Source organism: Pagrus pagrus (assembly GCF_965226575.1).
Source record: "Pagrus pagrus genome assembly, chromosome: 6".
NCBI lineage: Eukaryota > Metazoa > Chordata > Actinopteri > Spariformes > Sparidae > Pagrus > Pagrus pagrus.
The window spans coordinates 22,479,605-22,493,103 of NC_140190.1; the positions used below are offsets into that span (position 1 = coordinate 22,479,605).

The 13,499-nt window shown below is 39.0% G+C and overlaps 1 protein-coding gene across 2 annotated transcripts in view; it reads left to right on the forward strand.

The window, feature by feature from the left end:
- The first annotated feature begins 6,477 nt into the window (after window positions 1-6,477).
- Window positions 6,478-13,499, forward strand: part of swt1 (SWT1 RNA endoribonuclease homolog) — a 28,432-nt gene continuing 21,410 nt past the window's right edge. Inside the window, exons 1-8 of one of the 2 annotated variants that reach the window (XM_084354391.1) lie at window positions 6,478-6,669; window positions 7,076-7,194; window positions 9,299-9,372; window positions 9,502-10,597; window positions 10,752-10,881; window positions 11,486-11,587; window positions 11,973-12,164; window positions 13,262-13,355. In XM_084354391.1, the coding sequence (XP_084210517.1) occupies window positions 7,129-7,194; window positions 9,299-9,372; window positions 9,502-10,597; window positions 10,752-10,881; window positions 11,486-11,587; window positions 11,973-12,164; window positions 13,262-13,355 (1,754 nt within the window). In that variant the 5' untranslated portion in view covers window positions 6,478-6,669; window positions 7,076-7,128. The remainder of the gene's footprint in view (window positions 6,670-7,075; window positions 7,195-9,298; window positions 9,373-9,501; window positions 10,598-10,751; window positions 10,882-11,485; window positions 11,588-11,972; window positions 12,165-13,261; window positions 13,356-13,499) is intronic. The other variant, XM_084354390.1, reaches the window with a different exon arrangement.

Genomic DNA, 13,499 nt, shown 5'->3' on the forward strand with positions numbered 1-13,499 from the left:
TTTAAGTTGGGAATGAAAACATGTGCGCGCCGCTCCTGTCTGCGCGCGAGCTGAGTGGAGCAGCTCTACCCTCCTCGCGGACACTCCCACCACCGGCACAAGTGCGGCCACGCGGCGTTACTATCGTCTTCATCCTTATTTTTCTGATCTTCATCCTCAGCACCTCTGCGATGTTCATCACTTCCTCCTCCAATTAGTCGTCCAGTCGTCATCATCATCATCATCATCATCACTCGAACAATTAGGCCTGTTATCTGTGCACGTGCAGCTTTCTTCATCATCATACTGATAACCACCCTCAACACCACTTTACCTCCTCCTTACCCCCTTACCTCACCTTCATCATCATCATCATCATCATCATCATCACCACTTTACCTCCTTCACCGTCATCATCATCATCATTATCACTTTACCTGATTCATCATCATCATCATCATCATCATCATCATCATCATCACCACCACTTTACCTTATTCACCTTCATCATCATCATCATCATCATCATCATCATCATCATCACCACCACCACCACTTTACCTCCTTCACCTTCATCATCATCATCATCATCATCATCATCACCACTTTACCTGATTCAGCTTTATCATCATCATCATCATCACCATCATCATCATCATCATCGTCATCATCACCACTTTACCTCATTCACCTTCATCATCATCATCACATCATCATCATCATCACCTTCGTCATCATCATCATCATCATCATCATCATTATCATCATCTCCACCATGATATCATCCTCCACCTTCATCACTCACTCAAACATCACTCCCACTACCTCTGCACATTGCATGCCAGCATTATCTTCACTTAACCATCACCCTCATCATCATCACTATCATCCACAGGTGCTTATGCAACAGCTTCTTCTCACTGAGAACATCCACACTGAATTCCTGATGATGTCTCAAACAACTCAGAAGTAGTGGTCGACTGTTATAGCTCTTTCAGGGCATATATTGATTATTATAGATCAAGGAGACTGAAAACTGACATTTGGGATCGATATTCATTTACGGTAAAAATGAAACATTGTGTCAACACTTCAAACAACCAGCGATGAAATAAAAAAGTTCAATTTACTCAAGTACTGTTCTTCAGTCCAATTTCGGGGTACTTTACTTGAGTGTTTCCATTTTCTTTATACCTCCTCACCACTATATTTATTCCAATAAATTACAGCGTAGTTACACGATACTTTGCAGATTCAGAGCATTCAGTGTTTATAGGCTGTTAATTGTGATGTGTTACCATCAGATAATGTTGTGGGCGGGACATTGTGTGAGAGGATGTTGCATCAGAGCCAAAGTAGCACATTTTAAAATTAGTTTAATTATCGGTAATCAGACAGACAAATCGCCGATACCAATAATCAGAAAAATGCTGAATATCAGCCCGACAATCGTCCAGGACAGATAATCCATCTACCCTTACCCAAAATTTTAAATTTACTTCTAATCATCTACTCACCCCGATGTCAGTGGAATATCAGGTGCAATTTTGTAGTTTACAAAACATTTCTGGAGCCTCAAAGCAAAACAGCGCTGCAGCATTCTCCTAAAAAACAACTGAAAAAAACGGCTCCACGAAGCTTGTCCTGTGTACTACAAGTCCCTGGAAGCCCCTACATCCCAAATTGATTTTTAAACCGAAATCTCAAGCTGTTAGGATGAAAACATTAGCACACACCCCATCCAAAGTGGGTGCACAAGTTGGACTGCACGTCCAGGGTGTAAGTAACATCTTTTCAAATCAATTTGGCTTCCAGAAACCCCTTTAATCTTGCTCTTTCTCAACATCATCTCCACATGATGATCATAATTACCGTCTTTCTTTCCATCATCATCGCAAGTAAACAGATCCACATGGCAACTAAAACTCAATGCGTTTTGAAAAATAAGTAACATTTTGTTGGAGATCAAACTGCCGCTCTGGATCAGACATGAGGAGACACAATGTGGTGAAGTAAGAGACGGCATTTATGCCCTAATAGTTTGCATGGCAGGCTATTGTTTTGGACCCATTAACACTTTACTATTCTGAAAAACAAACTTCCCTTTATAGTCTGTGAATTCTCTCCAAGGGTATTTATGAGAGTAGACTAATAAAAGAGCATTTATTAATGGGAAAGAGACCTGAAGAATGTGTTGAGGTAGGTGTGTGTCACAGAGCCAGGCAGTGTGTTAGTCACCACCACTTTTCACCAACAACTGCAGCGCCGTGCAAGGTTTATTAGATCCAGGGCCAAGTCAACATGTTTAGGACACATGGTTGAAAGCCCAGTTTGTGTATATGAAACCATGACCCAGCAGAGGAGTCATCTCTGCTGGCATTGAGACGTAGAAAAAACCACCTTTGTTTTGATTTAGGGGAAATGGAGACCTATAAATATTGAGTGAGTAATAGCAGGACTGTTCTTGGACCTGCAGAGGAAACCATCATTCTGTCATATAGAGAGGACTGTGTAGTGTAGGTCAGTGTAATAGTCTGGACTGGTGGCCTAACCCTAACCCTCAAAACTGTGATATCTGGCTGTATCTAATGATTATTTTCCTATTATTTTGTTTTTTAAATGTCAGAAAACCTGTCGTCGGGACTTCTGTAAGCTTGTGATGTCACAACTATACGGTCACGCCCCCAGCACTGCCATGTTTACATAACACTGGCAGAGCTGATTCGAGAACACTGGGCAGTGCCTGCTCAGGCCTGTGAGAGCTGACCAATCACAGCAGACTAGGTGGGGCCTTCAAGAGACAGGCACTTAAGCGGAGCATTCAGACAGAGGGTGAGTAAAGGTGCTCAAAATAAGTAAAAATTGACAGAATACATGTAATTATGTGTCGGAGAAATATTTCTTTTAAATCTCTCTCATCCTAATAATTATCATGTGACGCCCTCAGATTCATCTGGGGCGCAATAGATAGGTTCTTATCCCCTGATAATCTACCATAACAGACCTATTCAACTGCCCATGGGCCGATTGGAGCCCTTGAACAACCTCATCTTGGCTTTTTGTTAATTTTGTTTGTTGGCCTAGTACCCATTTGCAGTGATGTCTATTGTTTAGCACAAAAATACTCTTATTTCATTACTCAGTCGTGAGTACAGTGCTCATTATTTGTTTTTCCTGTACTTACATACAGTATATATATATATACTGTATGTAAGTACAGGAATATAATGGTTCTATTTCAGTTGTGAAACGTAATAAACAAAGTGTAGAAAAAATCAAAAAGTGCTTTGTTTTAACTATTAATCAAATTTCAAGCTTCACAGGTCAGACATAGTGAATGTAAAAGTAAAAAAAAAACAGGCCTGGATTATGACTGGAGCATGATCTGATCAAAACTGCATCAATACTACAACAAGAGAGACAAATGTGAAAAAGTGATGTACTCAGAACAACACTTTGTACCAGTCAGTGTGTTTAAACATGTGTGTGTGACCTCAAAGGACCTTGGCAGTCCTTAAATCTGAAAACATACAATCAATTCTCACACACACATCCATACCACAACCTCCTCTCTCTCTCTCTCTCTCTCTCTCTCACACACACACACACACACACACACACACACACACACACACACACACACAGACACACAGTAGTTGCCCATTATCTAAATGACTGAAAGAATATTTTCATATTTTCATAAAACACCCTGCTCAGGTTTCTGAATAAACCATTAGTGGAGCAAAGACCCTCCCCGACACATACTCAAAGATCACACAGTTTCACACACACACACAAATACACACACACACACACACACAAACACACACACACACGTAACAGAAGCGTTCACCGTCTGTCCAAATCTGCTCGTTGATTGAAGCCAAATGTCTTTGAATTGCATGGAAAGAGAGAAAAGAGAGGTAAAGAGGGATAGATAGACAGATAAATGGAGTGAGAGACAGACAGAAAGAAAGAAAGAAAGAAAGAAAGAAAGAAAGAAAGATGTCTGAAGCTAAAAAAAAGTGCTAGAATCTCAGCTCTTAATCAGTCAGCAGAAATCACTCAGAAGGTCACTGAACACCAAACGATCTTTCTTCTATTCAACATAACTCCTTCTGTTGAGTACATCAATACTCCCTGTCAGCACGCGTGTTTTGTGAAGTATGGGTGAATCAGTTTTGTGTGGTTGTGCTGTCTAGTCTAATTCTCACAGAACGACGTAAGGAGAGATTTCTATTTGTGTAATGGCTCTGCTCCTTTAATGTTCTCAGAAAACATTGGGTTTCATGATCCGTGCTGGTGAAAGAACCTAAACTGCCAAATGTAGCCCTCTGATGATGAAATCCTCTGAACTGATCTGTCTGACATCTGACTTCATCACAACATACCACATAAACACATTTTATCACAGCTAAAGCCCACATAATTAACCATCTCTATGAACTACAAAACAGAGTCTGTTTCCAATCTTTGAGTGTACTCTTTGTGTATTTAACATGTCACTGATCTAATCCAAACTGTGTCATCTTCTGAATCCCAATCCGTTTAACTGCCTCTGTCACAATTCGTACATGTTGTTATCATTCCTGTTCAAGATTATTGATGTGGTCAGAGATTATTCCCTGCAGCTGCTACTGCTCACAGCTCATCTGTTAGTCTTCTGATTTCTTTCACCTTCAAAGCCTACCACAGAACTTATAAGGACCACAGAACTGTTTGTCAAGCTATGGTCCGGGGACCCAAAGGAGGCTCACTGTGAATGCTTAGCACAGTCAGTGTACGTCAGAAGCAAAAGATGGCAGGGTGTTTCTGGATAGGGCTGCAGTGTCACTATGTGGAATAAAACAGCAACTGCAGTTTCTGTATTTGTTTCATAAAGGACTATACTGTATAAATTATTGGTCTCATGGCAGGTTTCCTGGAAAGGACTCTGTAATTTGGAAATGATGACTGTATTCAGTTACTGTAATACCAGGTGGAAGAAGTATTTTGATCCTTTACTTACAGTAATATAAGTACTATAACACATTGTAAAAATACTCTGCTATAGTCCTGCATTGAAAATGTTACTTAAAGGGTAACTTCACCAATTGTACACAATTAAGTTTGTTTACAGGTCTTGGGGAGTACTATTGCATATGTGAAAACAGTAGAATAAGGCCAGTGGACTGTTAGTTGCCTGTTGGACAAACTCCCAGAAAACTGCATGTCTGCTCCGACTCTCACCTCTTTTAAATCAAGGCTGCAGACCTTTTTGTAGCCACTGCCTTTTATTGAAGCAATCAATCAATATCTTGAAGTGCACTGTAACTTGTGTTGTCTTTATTACACCTATTCTATTTTAGCTTATTTTTCTATTTTTAACTTTTATTTTTTAATGTTTCGTTTCTTGATGTCTTCCTCATTGTCATTTAATTGCAATTTTTTTTATGTATTTTAATGTAATTTTATGGCCCTGCAAAACACTGAGTTGCCTTGTGTCTGAATTGTGCTACACAAACAAACTTGCCTTGTCTTGGACAGTTTAAAAACGAATGGTCAAAATCGATACAGACAGCCACAGACATTGCCTTTTATTCCAAGCATTCTTCTTCCTTTTCAAAAGTATTATTAGGAAAATCTATGAAAAAGTACTCAATGCAACAAATTCCCCCTGTGAATTATATCATTAGACTATTATTCCTCATGCATTAGTATAAAGCAGGCTTTTACTGTTGTAGTTGGTTTAAGTGCAGCTCATTTTGAACTTTTTTTTTTTTTTTGAACAATTAATTGCAGTATGTTTTTTTTCATATTTTCTCCATTAGTCAGTTGATTGTTTGGTTTGTAAAAATTCTTACAGCTGATTGCCTGATCCTATATTTAACATTTTTCTTATTATCAGAATCAGTGTCCTTTTTATCTGATTGCTGGTAAAATAAATTAATATAGAAATGTGCTATGTCGGCTCGGATGCAGCATGCAAAGCAAGTCAATAAAATGGTCAAAAAAATGGAATAAGAACGAAGTATAATACTCACCTCTAAAATGTGGTGGAGTGGAAGTATGTTGCAAGTAAGTTGCAGAAAAGGGAAATATTCAAGTAAAGTACAATGGGCTACATTGCTGTAAAAGATAAGGTAAAAAGTGTGTTTCTTAGAGCCTTTAGACATAATGTAACCTTGGTGAAAAGTGTTGCTGATAAAATGTGCAGCTGTGGTAGAGAACAGTTAGTGTCTGTTATGAGAAAAGGTCAAGATGATCCACAGGTGCTCACTTCCTCACGACCTTGTGCTGTCTCCTCCTCCTTTATGAATACCCACATTTGTCTTTAACTTGAGAAGACACACATCTGTTTATGCACTGTGCATCTTCTCCAACACGACAACAAAGACTCTCCAGAGGAATATTTGTTCATCACACGAATCAAGTCCATGCCCTGACTGTCCGGACGGTGGCGCTAATGTAGCAACCAGAAGAAGAAATTGTCTCCGTAGAAGAAGAAGAGGCGGAAGAGAAGCGGATGTTTTGGAAAGCAGTCGGCTTCACTTACTTACTTGACTCGGATTTACACATTTTAATCCGACAAGACGTGATTTATTCCCCTGAATTAATGTACGCGGACGTTTCAGAGAAGGAAGAAGACAGTCAGCCTGTACTACCGGTTTTATTGGTTTTAAAGAGCTAATGTTAGCGTTAGCTTAAAAGGTAATGATTTAACTTTAGTCTGTGGTTGTGTGTCGTATGTTTTCCAATTATCTTAGCAGTTTATATTCTCTTGTATTACCTTATAAATAAGTTTGATATAGATATTGCTAAAACTTAATTTAATAGTCATGTTTGTGTCAGTACACTGTCCCTCATAATAGCACCACTGTGTGTCTCATGTAGTTAACTGTAGTTTTCACTTTGCCTGGGACTGACAAGTTTCTGTGAAAGTACAGGGACCTGCTAGCCTTGTGACAGGGCATCTGATCATTTAATGTTCAGTGACATTTCCATTTCTTAGTCCCTCAGTAAGAGAAGTTTGATATGGTTGTAGTTAGTCATAGCTAGCACACTTGTTACATTTACATGTTACATTTACACCCATCAACATTGATTGTGCTTTTAGATTTTGGGCCACTTCAGACCACGTCTGCTCTTTCAAATCTCGTTCATAGGAAAATGGGTAAAAAGTCAAAAAAGAGAAGACGCAAGAAGTCGTCATCCTCAAGTGAAGAAGATGAGAAGGTGAGCAGGCATTCAACACTGTTTACTGTTGTTGGTAGTGTGGATTCTAGTATAATCATTCCATAATCAATATTTTCTTTTATATTTGCGAAAAGGGCCTTGACTCTACTATGCTTGCTATTATTTGCATAATATAACTGTGTAAGCAATATAACTGTGAAAGTACATGACATGTAACTGATGAGAGGAAATGGGAAAGTACACTGCGACCTGAGAGTCTGCAAGCAGGGGCAAGATACATAGGCAAAGGGAAGTGTAGGAAAAGGGCAGGGGTGAAAGAAATGGTTTGAGCAAGATAGCAGGAAGAATTAGGAGAAGAAAGTTGGAAGAAACGGGAAACGATTTGGGTGCGCAGAGGTGATGGACTTCAACAATTTGGGAAAGCACCACAGAGACAAGAGAGACAATCATTCAAAGACACATTGAGATTAGTAACGAATCAGATTAGAAGGGAAAGGACCACCCAAAGGAAGGATTTATGGGTATATAACTCAGGGACATGCAGAAGACTCTCAGAACACAGGGCGCTTAGCTCAAGAGCAGATTTTCTGTACTTGCTGTGTTCTCCAAAGATCATTGCAAATAAATCGATTGCTGCTATATATTCACTCGACTGTTAAGACTCTTCTTCTTAGATCAACGGACCCGGGGAAGTAAAAGGAGAGGTTGGCTTGACTTCAACAGTAGGAGCAGTCAATATGGATAAAATGCTCTTTCTCAGTACATGTTCTGATCACAGTGTATATGATATAATATAACATAGATATGTCTTTTTTTGTCTAAAATTACCAATTGCCATAAAAGAGGCATTTTCATTGACTTTCAGAGTTGTCTGCAAAAGACATCAACCATATTAAAGGGATAGCTACCACAGTATGAGCATTAAAATCTCTGACTGCAGTAAAATATACATCGTCTCATGTAGTTCTATAACTGACATTTTTTTATATTATAAGTTACCCTGACAATTGGTTTGCTCAATCAATCAATTTATTATTTTCTATAAAATGCCAGAAAATAGCAAAAAAAGGGTATACTTATACCATCACAATTAGGGTTGGAGAGATGTATGAAACCTGTGAACTTTTGCTCATGTATAGGTTTGGATTCCATCGTAAAATATATATAATTCAGGTTTCTATTGGGTTTCATGTCTGTCGAGACATGGCGTCCACCGATATGGCTTTTAAATGGCCGATACCCATATTAAAAATCAAGGTGACTGAAAACCTATATTTGGGGCAGAGACTCATTTGCTATAAGAATTAAAATCTTTAATTAAAAATTTTGAACAACCAGCGATGAAACAAACCAAAGTACAATTTACACAAGTACTGTTCTTAAGTACAGTTTTGGGGAACTGTATACTTCCTCTCCACTACATTTATTTGATACATTTAGTTATTAATTGCTTTGCAGATTCAGATAATTCAGTGTTTACAGGCTATTAATTGTGACTTGTTACCTCTCAGATATTGTTGGAGGCGGGACATTGTGGGAGAGGATGCTGCATCAGCGTAGCGCATTTTTAAATTAGTTTATTTTATCGCCAATCAGACGCTGATAATCAGAAAATGCTAAATATCAACCCTGATTATCGACCAGGGCTGATAAACGGTCTATATCTATTCAGGACTTAACATTTTATGAGGTTATAATAAAGCATTTGTTCAACATACAGTATAAGCCTTTCTGTTTTCATTCCTTTTAGGATCGTTCTAACTAATAATAATAATGATCATAGTTATAATTACATAATGCCATGTTTTGTGGTACTGTGAAACTATGATGTTTTCTGAGATGGTTCTCGTACTGCGAATATCTCGCACAATTTCCCAAAGCTATAAGCGACACATTCATTTTGCTTTTTTGTCTGACCAGTAGTCCAAAACCTAAAATGACTTTTGAGAAGCTGAAAATGTTTGGCATTATTGTTTGAAAAATAACTAAAACTGATGAATCAGTTATATAAATTTCAGCTCTTGTCTCACTGTATATATTGTCATATCAGTCCTTCCATTTTCTGTCAGCAAGTGTTTAATCTGTACTCACAACAAGCTTTTCACAAGGGATTTAACGTTTTTTCTTTTCTCCATATTTTCAGGCATCCAAGGAACGAGATGATACCAGAAAATACAAAAGTACCAAGAGGAAGCCAGATGGAAACAGAAATGAGAGGTTAGATACAATATACTTCACCTTTAATAACACTTAATGTTGATATTGTTTAATTGAACATCATTAACTTAATAGATATGTTTTGAATTAACTACGATTGCGATGTTTTCTCTGTTCTTCTACATGTAGCTGTGCAGACAAACGGGAAAAGTGTGCTTCTCCTTCAATTAAAGATGTCTTCCAAAGCACCCGTCACATCAAAAAGCCTGTCTACAGGCTGCCAAAATCACAAGCAGAAGACCAGAAACCTGTTAATAAGGAGGCGGAATGTACAAAAACAAAAAGTGTCTCTGTGCCGTTCCATGGGGGAAATTGCTCTAGTAAAGCAAAACATGATATTTCAGGGAAATATTATACTGCCAGTAGGAGTAGCACTGTGGAAAGGGGGTCCTCAAAACACTTGAACACCCACAGTGCAGTTACAGTTCCTCGGAGACCAGAGGAGACGTCTAAAGGCAGCTTAGATGAAAAGTCTTCCCAGAGGAGCCAATCCAAATTAAAAAAGCAGCTAATTAGTCTCAGGCCAGTTTCTGCTGTACAGAAAGAACAAGCACAGAATATACTGAAGAGGAAGCGCATAGTTGAGGAGCAACCAAGGATGGGAAAGGACAGCAACGCTATCAAGACCAGAGAACCAAGCAAGACCCCCTCCATCTCTAGGGACTCTGCACGGCAGAAAAGAATAGAGCTTGTCAAGGAGCGGCACAGACGGCATCCAGATATTAACCTTAAGGCCACAAGGAGCCTGTGTACAGAAGCAAAAACTCCTGCAATTCCCACAAAGCAGTCTTTCACTTCAGCCAAGCACACTACCTCAGTTAGCAGCTCAAATGTGGAGAAGAGTGTCATCACAATCCCAGGGAATGTCACACCGGTGTCACAGAAGGCAACTAAGTCATCATCTGCTCAGCAACAAATACCTTCAGTCACACCGCCTCTGCGTTTTAATTTTAAGATACCAAAAATTCTTCAGCCAAGGCCCGTAGACAGCACCAGTAAGAAACATAATGCTATTTCTATAAACATAAATCTCAAACAGCGGACTGATCTTACAACCTCTGGGGCCTTAATGAGCAAGTCCAAGCAGGAAACTGTCCAACAAGCTCACAGCTGTTTGGATGTTACTCCTTGTTTTTCATCTGAAAGACGAGATAAGAGGTCATCGCTGTCAGACCAGCAACTCCCAACTACGTCTGATGCAGTCACTGAGCCGTGGCATGATGAGGTATTAAAAAGCTTCATTTATTTAATCTGGAAAAGTCACTTTTTATGATTGAAAAGATTGTTTTATTTGTCAGCTTGATTAAAAAAAACATTAGTCTTTTGTTGTTGCGATGGTTCAAAATGCCAAAGAGAATTTTAAGTATGTTTTTCTGTAGATGCAAGTGGTTGAAGAGCTTCATCTTGCCCGTTCTGAGAAGAGATTGGAGGTGAAAGTAATGGAGAGCTACGGGGAGCTCACCTGTATGGACATAGACCTTCCAGAGGGGGAAGATGCAGACACACACTGTAAGTTTTATTGTTTTTCTGGGAGAAAAGCAGAGGGATCTGAAATTGTGTCAACTCATCACAAGTGTAAAATATAAACTCTTTGAGAAATGTAGTCTCAAATGACCACATGGAGGCACTGTAACTTAAGTTCAAAATGATATTTCTCGTAATGGTATCACATTTGCTTATACATAATTTGAAAAAATGTTTGCTTTGCCTGGAAATTACATATGAAGATATTTACAGAATAACACTTGACTCGTCACTTTATGACAGTTTAATCCGTGGTTTGGTGTTGCACCAAAATGAATGAACCTATAAAATCATTTAGATGCTTAAATTAGATTCTTCTCTGGTTTCTGGAATCTTGTCTCTCAGTATAACCTGGAAATTTGTGATTTTTTAATTAATAATTTTAGATGAACAGTAGCCCCACAGAAGGGTATGAAAAAAACACAACAGTGTCATGTAAATATTATATGTTATTGTATTTTTTCTGGCCTGTTACCCCCACAGGGACTACACTTTGGCTGAAATTGTGCTTGTGTGATTTGATTTATTTTATTTAGTAGTTGACTTCAGCAATAAAAAATTCACTACACATGAACTTGTCTTTTTACAGGCAAACAAGCCCCTCAGCAGGACCTGATCCTTGTTTTGGACACCAACATTCTCCTCAGTCATCTGGATTATGTGAAAAAGATCAGATCTCACGGCCTTGGAGGTGCGCAAAATGATTTTAATACTTGATGTTTGATTTATGGCTATTTCTTATGTTATATAACGAAGCCTCTTGTCATTATAGGAGGCATTCAGTTAGTTTACACCCCCAAGCTTGTCCAGGTTTAAGATAATTGTAAAACGTTATTCATCAATGGTGGCTGGACTGTTAATACGAAGAAGAACCACTATAATTTAAATCTAAAGAGCATGTCAAATCCTGACACAATGACCGTAGCACACTTAAGGAGCGCAATGGTAATTCAAGTAATCCCAAGAAAATATAAAATCTAATTTCCACATTTTATTTTATTCATGATTAAATTTACTTGTAAAATACGGATTCATAACTACTGTACTCTCTCTCTCCCCACTTCATGGTGTCTTAGTCATGGGCTTCCCTGTAGTCCTGATCCCCTGGGTGGTGCTTCAGGAGATGGATTCCCTAAAAAGAGGAAAAGGCCTGTCAGGTTCTGTGGCCCACCTCGCCATCCCTGCCATCTCGTACATTTACAACTCGTTGAAGGACCGGGCACCTCACCTGTGGGGGCAGTCTATGCAGCAGGCTGCCAACAGCAACAGTGAGTGCCAATTTCAAGAAAATATGTTTTTGTTCAGTGCATAGTGCTAGTTGTCTAATGTTTATTGTCTCCATAACCTGTCCGTGAGCCCATATCAGATTTCTTCTAGGGATTGTTGGGTGTAATCTAATATAAATGTCACTGTTGGTTACATAAGAGCATGTACAAACATGACAGAAATTGCAGGCGAAACAATAAGCACTGAAAGGGAAAGTTTCTGCTTTTCTTTGTGGGTAAAAGCATCATAATCGAATAATATTAAGAACTGAAAAATATGTTATATCAACATTCCAATCCTTATAATTGAATTCAAATATACCTACTTGTTTTTTTAATATAAACTGGTGTTTTATCTACACAATCACTCCTGTAAAACAAAGGTCTTTTAATATCATATAGTTGGGTATTATAGTGTTTGAGGTGTGGGAGATTACAGCCTGCCATTACATGAATTAGTAAAAGCTTGACTCTATGCGCTACATGTGCACTACAATGGCCTGCACTAATATGGCGCTCTTCTAGCTTAAAGGGTTGCCCAAGGACACTTAGACATGGGGACATTGATTGGTGACCCATTCTACCTTCCGAGTCACAGCCGCCCAACACTGAACGTAAACACCAGGTGGCACTATCGCTAAGCTGGTCCTCCTGAATTCATCTTCAGAGCATACACTGTGCATCTCAAGGGCATGTTTCACCTTTGCATGAGCTAACCTACTTCTTAGCTGTATATGATACAGACTAGACATTAATTTTTCAATAGTGATAGGAGGGTCTCTTCAAGAATGCATGTGATGAAGGAGCAATTTTTGACTATCTCTAAGTATTTAGGAGCACATAAAAACATATAGTGTATCACTTGAACAAAACCTAAAAATTCTGTGTTCTTCATTTTTGAATCTTCCTCCTCGTCTTTTAAAAGAAAAAGATACATGCTGCGCTCTGTTGTACAGTACTGCGTGTTAACACGCTTACCATGAGCTCACAGTGTCATGAATTAAACATGACTCTTTGTCTTTATATGGGCCGTCATGTTTCTCACTCTTGTCTTCCTCTTCCTCTCTCTTCCTCTTTCTCTTGTACTTCCTTGTCCCCAGATGGTCTCAGTGCTGAGAATAATGATGACAGGGTGCTGCAGTGCTGCCTGCAGTACCAGAGTCTGTATCCAGAGTGTGCTCTCATCCTGTGCACGTGAGTTCCCCCTCCCCCTACGATATACTGCTGCTGCTGCAGAGTGTGTGTCCTCTGCAAATAATGCACATGCATGTGACTATGAGTGGGTCCAGCCAGATAGTTCCAGTTGGGATGAGAGGGCCAGACAGACTAATTGAGCAA